General features: G+C 48.1%; 1 protein-coding gene across 3 annotated transcripts; it reads left to right on the top strand.

Moving 5' to 3' along the window:
• The first annotated feature begins 594 nt into the window (after window positions 1-594).
• LOC129676381 (metallothionein-1) lies at window positions 595-8,378 on the top strand. 3 transcript variants are annotated; one of them, XM_055606731.1, is made up of 3 exons: window positions 595-925; window positions 1,167-1,232; window positions 1,360-1,578. In XM_055606731.1, exons 1-3 carry the CDS (start codon window positions 898-900, stop codon window positions 1,473-1,475), a joined length of 210 nt encoding a protein of 69 aa, XP_055462706.1. In that variant the 5' UTR covers window positions 595-897; the 3' UTR covers window positions 1,476-1,578. The 3 variants fall into 3 exon arrangements, with proteins under 3 accessions (XP_055462706.1, XP_055462708.1, XP_055462707.1); XM_055606733.1 differs by lacking the exon at window positions 1,360-1,578 and adding an exon at window positions 8,154-8,378 and having other exon boundaries at window positions 830-925; XM_055606732.1 differs by lacking the exons at window positions 595-925; window positions 1,167-1,232; window positions 1,360-1,578 and adding exons at window positions 7,015-7,269; window positions 7,809-7,874; window positions 8,154-8,378.
• Window positions 8,379-12,938: the final 4,560 nt, after the last annotated feature.

Here is a 12,938-nt window from a genome sequence, read left to right on the forward strand (position 1 = left end):
CTGCTCTCCTGCTCTTGGATTCCACCTCCAGCAGAGAGCCCCATCACTTTGCCTGTTAACTGTTGCTGCTCCACCTCCAACCCAGAGACTAAGCCTTCTTAGCACAAGGCTTTCGTTTTTTCTGGTTTCTAGACTGGCTATCTCCTGGCTGGCCCCTCAGTGGATTCAAACTCTACAGTCATCTTGGGCAAGTGACTTCGTGACTGAACCTCAGTCACCTTTTTTTTTTTTTTTTTTAATTGTGAACAGTCCTCACTGCTGTGTAAGGAAATATGAGCGCTCTAACACAATGTCCCTTAGCTCAGCACATGCGGTGGAAACTTCACCAGCAGCGACTAAGTCTGGGCTAGGACTGGTTTTTGTAACCTGTTCACACTTCCAAGTTAGTTTTCCAGGGTCTGCAAGCCCGACTCTCTCCACAGGACAACGGCTGGGAGCTGTGTCCGCGCTGGGTAAACTGGACACGCGGCAGGGGGCCCCTTGCTCCACACGCCCTCTGCACCCGGCCCCTCGTGCCCAGGGGCACAGGCAAGCTCGGGTGGCAGGCTTCCCGGAACTTGTCACATACCCAAGGGCAAACCCTCTGCGCTCAGCCCAAACGCCGAAAGGCTGTGACTCTGCGCCTGGACCTGTGCGGGCTGTGTCCCACCTGCAGCAGGAGGCAGCACCGGGCGCAGGGACCAGGGCGTGTGCAGACCGTACCCCACGTGCAAGAAGAAGGACGTGTGCAGGCGGCGGGGGCGTGTGCAGCGTGGTGTTCCATCTAGGCGGAGCTTTTGCGCTCATCTCAATTCCTTCCCGCTATAAATGCAGCGCTGCAAAGGGTCCCTCCACTAAGCCTCCAGCATTCCACTCCGCCAGCCTTTCCTCGGTCCTCAACCGCTGCCTCCACCCGCCATGGACCCCAACTGCTCCTGTGCAACAGGTAAGGTTGACTGCTGACAGGGCTCAGCAACCCGAGGTTCTGGGAGATCAGACAGGCTGTTCTGGGTCTCCTCCTTAGTCACCCTTAGGCTAATACCGATTGCCAGTTCCTAACCAGTTCTGGAACTTCCCCTCCCCACTTTATCTTGTTTTGGAGATAGTGGCTCGCCCAAACTCAGTTAGGGATTTGCACTCCTGCGTTCATGTGCGCCTGGGTCTTGCTCACTGCCTTCTTCCTCCAGATGGAAGCTGCTCCTGCGCTGGCTCCTGCAAGTGCAAAGAGTGCAGATGCACCTCCTGCAAGAAAAGTGAGTTGGCTCTCCTCTACTTTTCCCCTTCACTCCCCTCGGGCCCCTCACCTGCCCACCTTCCTGGGAGCATCCAGGTGGGGTGCCTCTGCCTGGGTCTCTGTCATGGTCCACTCTTCTCCCCCAGGCTCCTGCTCCTGCTGCCCCCAGGGCTGTGCCAAGTGCTCCCAGGGCTGCATCTGCAAAGAGGCTTCAGACAAGTCAGCTGCTGCCCCTGAAGTGGGTGCCCACAACTGCCTGTAAATAGAGCAACGTGTACAAACCCTGTCCTTTTTCACAACCCTGAGCCGGTCTCCACACTTTTCTACAAAGCATGTAACTGACAATAAAAGTTGATTTGATTAACTGAGCTTGTCTTTGTGCTTTGGGAGTAAGGGGCTGGCAGAGGCCTTGAAATGCAACTGCCAAGGCTTGACTTGGGCTAGTGGGGTTATTTCTGGGCTTCTGTGGAAAGTAGTGGGTTGAAGGGATACATGGGTCACAAACAAAAATGTGCCAATCTCCTGTGTGTGTGTGTGTGTGTGTGTGTGTGTGTGTGTTTTGAAGATCAAGCCTGGGGTTTTCCACACACTAAACCAGGTGCCCTAATGAGCCACACTCCTACCCCCAAGTGCATAATATTTCTGGATGCTCTCCCCAAGTCATCTGGATTTTTAGGCTAAAAATGAGCTGCACATGGTGGTTCACACCTTTAATCCCGGAGCTGGGGATGCAGAGATTCTCGGATCTCTCCGTGTTCAAGGCCAACCTGGTCTACAAAGTCAGTTGGGGACAGCCAGGGCTCTGTGACTACTATTCCAGAAGATCCAGGTTCGAATCCTAGCACCCACATCTGACACTCTCACATAGACATACATGCAGAGAAAACACTAGTGCGCATAAAATAACGATAAATAAAAGTATATTTAAAATGGCTCAGGTATGGAATGCCTGGTAAAGTAAAAATAGGAATTGGAGTAAATCTCATTTGTTGACTCCCATCAGTCATCTCAGCACTTGGGAGGCTGAGGCAGAAAGATCATCGAAACTTTGAAGCCAGCTTGGTCTCAGTGTAATAACCTTTAATTTTGAAGGAAGATCTTACTGTGTACCCAAACTGTCCTTGAACTCACACTCCTCCTGCTGTAAGACTCCTAAGTGCTGGGTTACTGGCTAGGCTCTAAGTCGATTTTTAAAAATGTAGTATCATATGAAGAACAAAATCATGAGAAAAAATTGCAAACATTCTCCAAGGGTGTGCATGGCACACTGGAGACTAAAGGGCACCTGATGGACCTCCCGTGAAGAACTGTCCATCTGAGGGGCACAGAGACACCAACAGGAAGAGTTTTTCTGCTTCAAAAGAGCACTTGAGTTGGCTGTCAATCTTTGGAAGCTCCTCTCAGGGTCAGGCAGGAATCTGCCCCTCACTCACTCCAACCCCTGGCAACTAACTAGTTAAGTAACTAGAAATCTGGAAGGAATTTTCCAGCATCTTCCCAGGAACAGGGCATCCAGGTGGAGTTTGCAATTTGGAGGGTGGGGTGGTAGTCTTTGGGAAGCTGTAAGGACCTAAATGGCATACAATTAAAACCAACGGTTAATGCCCTCTGGCTATTTGTTGAGCTAATGCAATTGGACGTTCAATCAAAGGAAAGATGAGTTTCTTGGCCAGAAGTCAGGACCAAGTTGCCTTTGAGCTTTGTCTCTGAAGAGTAAGTTTACAAGGCTGCCTGTATTTCTTGGTGTCAGAAAGTAATTCACAGCCCACTGACACAGCCCATGCTTATGTCCCCAGACTTGAACCTCTCTCTAAATGCTGATACCCTGTCACTCAGTGGAAGCCTAGATGCTGAACCACATGTTCCCAGCTGCCAACCATCATATTGTCACATATTCCCAACCAGACTGGACTCTGCTGGTCCAGACACATTGGCACCCAAATGGCTTCAGGCTCATCAGAAACAGGACACCAACAGGTGCCAAGTCAGATTGAACAATGCCCACACGATGGAAGAAAAGAGGCACCTTCATCCCTGGCCATCTTTCTTTCCCACTTAAGGCTCTGATGGCAAGTGCACCACATCCTTGTGTTCCCACATCCTCCTGAAAACCCAGAACTCTTAACTCCCTCAGTGACACTAAGGGGCCTGACAGCCAGAGCTGCCCTGCTCCACTCAGTGCCTGCTCTGTCAGCGTTGACTCTGCAAACCCTGGTGACTAGAAAGGAGCCCACAGACTCAGTAAGGAGTCCTCATTCACGAGAGGGAGAAAATCTCCTAACTAGGGATTGGTGAGAGAACAGCTGGCTCCTGGCTGAGGCTCCATAACTAAGTATGAACATTCTATCCAGGTGGATTTTCTGAGAGGGGATTCCATTGTGGCAAGCTCCAGAGTGCAGAAAGCACCGCATGGGAGGACCACCCTGCGGTGCAGCCTCGGGAGGGAGCTTTGCTGCCTTTGGACCAGTGCTGAGGTCAAAGCCCTTCTGGCCAGAACGATGCTGAATGACACACAAGCCTTGCTAACTTTTCATAGCTTTTGATTCTCCACTTGGCCTGTTCACAGAGCCAACATGAGTGAACTTAAGCTGGGTGGGAGCTTTTCAGAGTGGCTAAACACCTTTTGGGTTTCCACAGAAGAATGCCGTGCTCAGAAGGACACATAATTTGATCATACCAGCCCTCAGGCCCTGAAAGAGGAAAAGGTGAATCTGTGTGAATCCTGTTTGTGCAAGCAGGATGAAGTGCAACTTGAAGGGCTGAGGTAGAAATGGAGTCAAGATGAAAAGGGCATAGTACCCTGTGTTAGTTCTTAAGTCAACATTCCTTCCTCAGGATCCCCTCCAGGCAGGATACAGAACTACAAAGAAACTCCAGGAATTAAGGAGCTCACAACCACTCCAGGGTTGGCAGTGAAAAGACATGGAGGTACCCTGTTCAAGAGGCAGGAATGTGGGGTGGGAAATGAGAGGTAGCCAGAGACACAGACTCTCTCAGGCTCACCAGTCTCTCCCTCTTGCACTAATGCTCCCTTTCTCTGTCACTCATGCAGTAGGGGCTGCTACACCCAGCTCCCTACCCCCATCCCGTACATACTCTGTGCACTCTCTGGGTAAGAAAAGAAACTCCTCACTCAGGAGTTGGATCAGGGGTTCAAGGGCAGCTTCACCTTTGAGACCTGCCTGCAAAATGAGACTGTTCAAGTAAACAAACAAAAACCCAGGAAAATTGTACTTGAAAGAAAATGTTGTTGTTTTTTCCTGAGCTAAATATGAAGGATCATGGCTCAAAGAGTTCATTGCGAGAGGCTGCAGGAACTTATTTTAGACAGAGAACAAAAAGAGTAAAAATCATAATCTATCTACTTGGTATTACATTAGTGGCACCAGGCATCATCATTGTCTGGACAGAAGTGGAGGGAGGGGACAATGTCTCCCCCAGATCAAGGACCCAAGACAAATACTACATGTGTGAAGAGAAGTAGAGCTTCCAGTCAACGTGCCCTGAGTGGGACTGGCCTGGCCCTGACAGTCCACCAACTGTTCTGTCTCTTGCTTCTGCCTTCAGCTCTCTGCTGGCTTTACCCTCCCCTTACTGGTAGCTCCTGCTCCTTGCATGGGTGCCTCAGGTGGAAGCAGGCCAGTGACCAGCTCCCTCTATTTCTTTCTTTTTCTTTTTATTATTTATTTATTTATTTATTTATTTATTTATTTATTTATTTATTTATTTATTTATTTATTTATTTGAGGCAGGGTTTCTCTGTGTAGCATGGCTGTCCTGGACTTGCTTTGTAGACCAGACTGGTCTCCAAATTACAAAGATCTACTTGCAAGTTTGAGGCAAGCCTGGGCCACATGAAACACTGTCTCAAAAAGTTGTTTTGACTCCTGGTTCTGGAGTCAGAGCCATAGTGCACTGGTGGTCAGAGTTCGACAGCACATACACGTAATTTCAGCACTCAAAAAAGTGAGGCAGGAGGATTTCATGCTCAAGTTTAGCCTCAGCTACATAGTAAGACTCTGTCACAAAACAAACCACAAAGCCTTACCATCTGTAGAAACTGCCTCTTAATTCCACGAACTGAACTGCCACAAACTCAACTCCAGTGCACTGCCTCTCAAGTTGTTGACTCAGCTGAACTGCCTGAACAGCACTAACTAGAACTCAGAGATCTGCCAGCCTCTGCTTCCTGAGTGCTGGCATTAAAGTCGTATACCACCAAGGCTGGACCAAAGCTCTTCTTTACCTGAAACTTGCTCCATACCAGGCTGGCTTTGAACTCAGAGGTCTCTGTTTGCTTGCCTCTGTCTCCTGGAATTTCCAGCCAGATCACCCTGACCTAGGAGGTCTTTGGATGTGATCCCTTGCCAGAGCAGCCGTGTTCTTAATTAAGATTCCTCTACATTTAACTGTGTTTATATTAGTTATATTTAATTATAATCAAACTCTTTAATAAACTTAAGCAACAATCTTATTCCAAACACAGAAATAAGTAGAAAAATGGGTATATGGAAGCATACACACATAGACATATATGTATTTCATTCATGTATTGTTCTTGTCAGCTAGGCATGAAAATATATGCCTGTAATCTTAGCCCTTGGAAACCAGGAGGGTCTGTAGTTTAAAGCCAATTTGGACTAGTTACAAAACTAAATCTTAAAACAACCACAAAAATACTGCCTTTGTCTCTGTCCATCGTGGAGCTGGGGGGATTGCTCCTGTATAAGATTTCAGCTGAAATGTTAAGGCCTTCCTAGAGACAAGGGAGTCTCTATTAAGAACACTTTTTAAAGGGGAAAGCCATGGAGAACAAAGTCAGGTTACAGTACTCCAAGCCCTGCACAGCTCCCCAAGTCAGTGATACTGAGCAAACTGCTTGAACTTAATTAAACAGGGACTGACAGAGGAATCTAATGTTACTCAAAAGGGAAGAACAGCCTGGCATAATGGCACACATCTTTAATCCCAGCACTCAGGGAAGCAGAGGCAGGCAGATCTTTGTGAGTTTGAGGCCAGCCTGGTGTGCAAAACCAGCTTCAGGACAGAAAAACCTTGTGTCAAAACAAAACAAAACAAACAACAACAGCAAAAACAAAAAACAAACAAACAAAAAAACCCACCCAAAAACACAAAAACCACAACCCCAAAAAGTGAGGAACAGTGAAAAACTAAATAAGTAAAGCCTGGCATGGTGGTGTATGATTTAATCCCAGCACTCAGGAGGCAGAGGCAGCCAGAGCTCTGAGTTTGAGGCCGGTCATGAAAAACAATACAAAACAAAACAACAACAAACAAATGAAAACGAAAGAAAGAAGCAAAGAAAGAAGAAAATAACTACCTCTATGGTGTGTGTGCGACCCCCAGCTGTGAACAATGTGCCCTCAGGAAAGGAAAATTGTTGAGATGCATCGGTCCTGTTGCTGTGTCCTAGAGAAAGAGTCCCAACCAAGGGCGGTGATAGGACAGAGAGACAGTAAGGACCAGGAAAGTTCATGATCAAGGCTAAACTTTTTACAAAAGAGTCTCCATTGCTTCTGCTAACTTCTATCCGGAGACTTGGACTGGGCTGCCCAGGAACTCAGGGAAAGGAGAAGCTGAGGACACAGCAGCGCTGCGGGTGGGTTTACGGACGTTTTGGGGGGCCCGGGGTGAGTTCTCCTGATGCACCGGGGAAGTAATGAAGTGTAATCTCCGGGAAAGCACTACAGGGACACAGTGTACCTCACGTCATACAGGTCTCCCTTCCGGAACCAGCCAAAGGGGCGGTACCGTGTGCACACGAGCGCCAGAGGGAGCTCTGCACCCTACACAGAAGCTGCGCTCTGCTTCACCCTGGACACGGGGCACGTGACTCAGCGCCCGCCGGAGCAACCGCCTGCTGGGTGCAAAACCTTTTGCGCCCGGACCTGTCCCAGGACTATAAAGAGGACGGCCTCCCCCTCGGCCGTCACTAGACTTCCAGCCTTCTCGTGACTGTTTGTCATTTCCTTATTGCTCTGTTGATCCAGCTTCATCGGCTCTCAGAATGGACCCCAACTGCGCCTGCTCCACCGGTAAGTCACCCCGTTCTTGGTCTTTAGAAAACCCAGTTGGGACCTCAGAGCCTGTTCCCCCAAGTAGCAGAGGATGGGCTAGAGGCTTGGCGGGAATGGGCGGCTTTAGTGGGAGATTCACTCCAGTTCTTTTTAGCGTCCCATCTTGCAAGCACCTTCATCTACTCTTGGAGTCTTAACTAGTGTTGTCCGAAGGGATTTTTTTTTTTTTTTCCGGAGTTGGGGGAAGTATTTAGGTGCGTGAATGCCTGGTTTTTGATGACCCACGGAGTGGGGACATCTGTGTTGAGCCCCAGGCATTATTAAACTTTTATAAATTGCCTGAACTACGAGGTGAGGGACCTTTGTGTCCTGGGAGTCAAAGAACCAAGCCCTACCTCCCCTGTGAGAAGGGAAGGGAGGCCAGGTTCCTGGAGCCCTGAGCAGGACTTAGTGAAGTGAGCTGGGCCCATGGGGTTGGCCACTGCTGTCACCTGCCCCTCTTCCTGACTGCTGTCACCTGCCCCTCTTCCTGACTGCTGTCTTCTCCTCCTCCACAGGCGGCTCCTGCACCTGCTCCAGCTCCTGTGTCTGCAAGAACTGCAAATGCACCTCCTGCAAGAAGAGTGAGTGGGGAAAGCTGGGGTGCTGGCTCAGGCTGGGCAGGGAACCCCTACACCGCAGCCTGTGAGGAGGGTCCTTGGCCTTCTGAGGCCATTCCTCCCTTCTCCAGGCCCATTGCTCTGCAGCTGCCAGGGCCACTGGATTGTCCCAGGGCAGAGCTGTGCTGAGAGGCTTCAAAGCCAGAGGCTTCTCTGCTGGGGGCAGGAAGCAGCTGCTCAGCCAGGCCTGTGTGACAGGTACTAGGAACCTGCTCTGACCTCTCCCTCTCCCTTCCTTTCCAGGCTGCTGCTCCTGCTGCCCTGTGGGCTGCTCCAAGTGTGCCCAGGGCTGTGTGTGCAAGGGCCAGTCAGACAAGTGCACATGCTGTGCCTGATGTGAGGACACGGCTGCTCCCACGTGTAAATAGTGTTGCTGGACCACCCCAGAGCTTTTCATACGGCTCCACCCTGTTGACTAAACCCCCTTTTCTACGAATTGTGTGAATAATAAAAGCCCATTTGTTCCAAGTCTGGTTTTCTTTGATTTAAAATTAGAAACTGTGACAGGTTGACTTGATAGTGCAGGGATTGTGTTCTGGACTCACCTGTGCCTCTGCCTTCAGCTCCTGCCCCCAAGGAGGGGAAATGTCTTGGGTAAAGCCAGGTTACCTCCTGAGCTTCCTCATGTGGAAGACGGCAGCCATGGGCCTGGTCAGGTCTGTGTGTGGGGTAGAGGGAAGCAGATGCCTACTGTCCATCCTCACAGGAACACCCCAGTGCTTTATGGACATTCTCTTTCTATTCCAGTTTCAGGTCCTCAGATTGTGGGGTACATGGGGAGCCTAAGGACTTATAAAGAATACAAGAGTGTTGGAGTGAAACTTCATCCATGGTTAGGTAGATCACAACAAACCAACCTCCAGATAAGGTTTCAGTATGCACTCTGCATTACCCAAGCTGATCATGAATTCGAAAGTCTTGCTTCATCTGAGTGAGACGGTAACAGATGTGTATCACCACACCCTACTTACAAACACTTTTTGGGAAAGTCTCAAGTTCAGGGTGGCCTTGAACTTGCTATGTGGCTGAATTCCTGATCCTGCAGCCACTGCCTCCCAAGCATTGGAATTATGGGCATATGCCACTGTAGCTAGTAAGGTATCATCCTTTGGAATCTAAGCCTTTATCTGGCTGGCAAAAATCAGTAATGATAAAATCTTGTGTGATGTTTTTTAAATAATTTTATTCTTATTTTATGTGCATTAGTATTTTGCTTGCAAGTATATCTGTGTGAGGGTGTCAGATCTTGGAGTTATAGACAGTTATGTGCTGCCATGTGGAATTGAACCCCAATCCTTAGGAAGAGCATCAGTGCTTTTAACCACTGACCAATCTCTCCAGCCCCCTTGTCTGATATTTTAAAATGAAGAGCTTCGGGCTATAGAGATGGCTCAGAGGTTAAGAGCACTGGCTGCTCTTCCAGGGGTCCTGGAACCGCATGGTGGTTCATAACCATCTATGATGAGATCTGGTGCCCTCTATGGTATGGAGGCAGAACACTATACATAATAAACAAATCTTAAAAAAAGAGAGAGAGAGAGAGAGAGAGAAGCTTCCTCCCCGCCGCAGTGTCCTCTTGCTAGCCATGGCTTGCAACATAACACTGGAGCTATGCAGATGAGGTCACATAGGCAGACACTTCCTTTTAATTTTTTTTCAGTTCTAATGCACCAGCACATGCTGACAAAGGCACTACCACAGCCCCGTTATACACGCATACACTAACTATTTCACTTCCTGAATAGCTGAGATTACAAACCTGTGCCAAAAGGTGTGGGTAGGCATCTCCTGGACAGATGCAGTGTGGTTAGCTTTCACTAAGGACGGATAACTGACAGGCTCTCGCTTCCTTCTCGCTCTCCATTTTTGGCAGGCACCCTCCTGAGCCCTCCCACCCACTGGTTACCTCTGTAGTGAGACTAATGTGGCAAGAAGGCCAGCAAAGCCCCCAGCTAGCAGCTCAGGCATCGGCAAGAACGCAGGACTGTCTACAAACACAGGACGGGGCTTGGGTGCAGAGCTTGTTCCAAGTAACCCTTAGGATGACTGTCCCCCAGGCAGGACCTGGATTTGAATCTGTGAGACACTCTGAGGCGGAGGGCCCAACTAAACATTGCCTAACTTCTGGCCACAAAAACTGCATGTGTGACAGCGAATCTGTGTTCTCCTTAGCTGTGAAGCTGTGGGTTACTTTTATGCAGTGATAGAAAAGTAGTGCAACTGAAAAATGAAGGCAGGGTCAGTAAGGGCAGGAAGAACTTGTGATGAGGCAGACAGAACTTGTGATGAGAACCAGGGAACACAGGGTCTTCCAAGAAAAATGAGACATGGGACCTAACCACTTCCTGTTCTTTAACCAAGCTGGCATCTGTATCATCATATCCTCTCCCTCTCTCCCTGCCTTTCTCCCTCTCTCCCTTCATCCTCTTCTCCCTCCTGTCTACACTCTCTAAACAAAGGCATGGTGTCCTAAGCTGGCCTGCAGATTGCTATGTAGCCAAGGATGACCCTGAACATGGTGCTCCTCCCTCCTGCATCTCCCAAATGCTAGGATTACAGGCATGTCCCAGAAGACACAGCTTTCAAGTGCTAGAGAGAAACCCAGAGCTTTGTGCCTACTGGACAAGCACTCTAACAGCCAGCCTGTTTTGATAGCTGTCTTAGCTGGGAATGACCTCCCAATGTCATAATTGAACAAAGGCCTAAACTTGCAATACCAGTGCTCAAGAGGTTCAGGAACAAAGATCAAGGCTGAGCTCAGCCTGGGCTACAGAATAAGAATTTTTTTTTTTTTTAAGAAGCTGTCTTAGTTAACGTTACTATTGCTGTCATGGAGCCCCATGACCAAAGCAACGTGGGGAGCAAAGGGCTTATGCTGCTTCCACTTCAACAACACAATTCATCATCAAAGGATCAGGACAGAATTTCAAGCAGAACAGGAAGCTGGAGGCAGGAGCTGATGCAGAGGCCATGGCAGAGTGCTGCTTACTGGCTTGCTCCTCATGGCTTGCCCAGACTGGTTTTTTTTTTATAGAACCCAGGACCACCAGCCCAGGGATGGCACCACCCAGAATTGACTGGGCCTTTCTTATCAATCACCAGCTAAGAAAATGCTGGACAGGCTTTCCTCTAGCTGGATCTTATAGAGGCATTTTCTGTCAATTGAGGTTCCCTCTTCTCTGATGACTACAGCTTGTTCAAGGTAACATAAAACTAGCCAGTTCAACTGACCCCTTGACAGTTTGACACACAGACACATCACTTTCCTTTCTCTTGATCTCCAAGAACTCACATTAAAAATGCAAATAACCTTTAAAATCCTACAGTTATTACAAATCCAAACATGGTAAATGTTTGGTCTCTTTAAGATAGCCAATCTCAGCCAGGCCGGGAGTAGGGGGTAGGGGGAGCTTTAAATCTAGCACTCAGAAAGCAGAGATAGGTGGATCTCCATGAGTTCAAGGCCAGCCTGGTTTCATACTGAGTTTCAGGACAGCCAGGACTATGAAGAAAGACCTGGTATCAAAAACCCAAAAACTAGAATACAACAAAAACCAGGTAGCCAATCTCTTTTAGAATCCAAAGACTTTTAAAATTCAAAGTCTCTCAGGTGTAGACTCCTATAAAATGAAAAAAATAAAGTACTTCTTTACTTCAAGAGGGAAGAACCAGGGCATGCTCACAATCAAATCGAGGCAATACCAAACTCCAAAAGTATAAATAACTCAACACCCAGTGGCTAGGATTCATTCAGGGTCTTCTGAGCTCCTTGACTTGGGTCACCTCTCCAGCTCTACCCTCTGGAGCACACACACTTCCAGGCTCAGGCTCAGGCTGCCACTGTTCTTGGTGGCTATCCCATAGTACTGGCATCTCCAAACTGCTGCGATCTTCTGCTGCAACTGGGCTGAACATTCACCAGCTGATACTACAGGGTCTTTTGGTGGTAGCTGGCCTCAGCTTTTCTGCTTGGCCCCTTCAATCCTGGGCCTTCTGTCCAATTAGGGTTTGTTTGGGTTTTGTTTTTTTCTATACCTGCTATAGCTCCCAAATTATGAAACGGAGACCTGTCACATTTATTAATAAGCTTCAGAGTGCTACAGCTGGGCAGATGTTGATCTATTCTAATCAGTCTATACTATTCCTGGCTATTTCCCAGGCATGTGCCCCACGCTCCGTGCCATCTCCTCTCACCCTGGCTTCTTCTCCTGCTCCATCTTTGTTCTCATGGCAACTCCTCCTGGCCACGTGACCTTCTTCTCCCTCCCTTTCTTCCTATCCCCCTGCCTCAATCCCCTCCTTCTCTAACCTGGCACCCCCAGGCCTTAACTCTCCTGCCTGCTATAGGCTGTTTAGCTTCTTTATTAACCAATCAGAGATAATTATGGAATAATTCTTTATGCAACATGATACAGGAAATTATTCAACAATCAAAACAATGCCCATGTCTGGTCTGCAACCTTATCTTGGGGCACAGAAGTCAGCATCTGAACACACAGTGTACAATACCAAGCCCCAACATCTCCTCTTTGTAGTCCAATAAAAGGGTCTTTCTCCCACAGCAATACCCTATATATAATAAGAGCAGTTTTAAAACAATTGTAAAATGAACATGTAAGAATCACATTCACAATGGCCAGTCCACTTGTATTTGGCAACTTAGAAGAAAGTACTATCTATCCTATCTTGGAGAGTTCACAGTTCTGTACCTAAATCACCTTCGTACTATCCCATAAGCCTTTATACCCTCTAACTTTTACAACTTGCAATTACCAACCTTAAACCACCTGATTCACTTACTTCCTGCAACCTTCACAAAACACCTTCTTAGCCTAAAGCCTTTCCTTAGATCCCTCACAACTTTAAGCTTCTTTGTGTGACTATGACTATCTAGTCTTCAACACCATCAGAGACTTGAGAAGGAATAATATTACCCAAGTCTGCAGGAAGTGCAGAGCAAGCAGCTTCCAAAACTGTAGAAATGATAGAGAGAGCTGGCTGCCTGGACAGTCATCAAAGATTCCTCTG

This window comes from Psammomys obesus, unplaced genomic scaffold (genome assembly GCF_907164565.1).
Source record: "Psammomys obesus unplaced genomic scaffold, mPsaObe1.curated_primary_1811, whole genome shotgun sequence".
Taxonomy (NCBI): domain Eukaryota; kingdom Metazoa; phylum Chordata; class Mammalia; order Rodentia; family Muridae; genus Psammomys; species Psammomys obesus.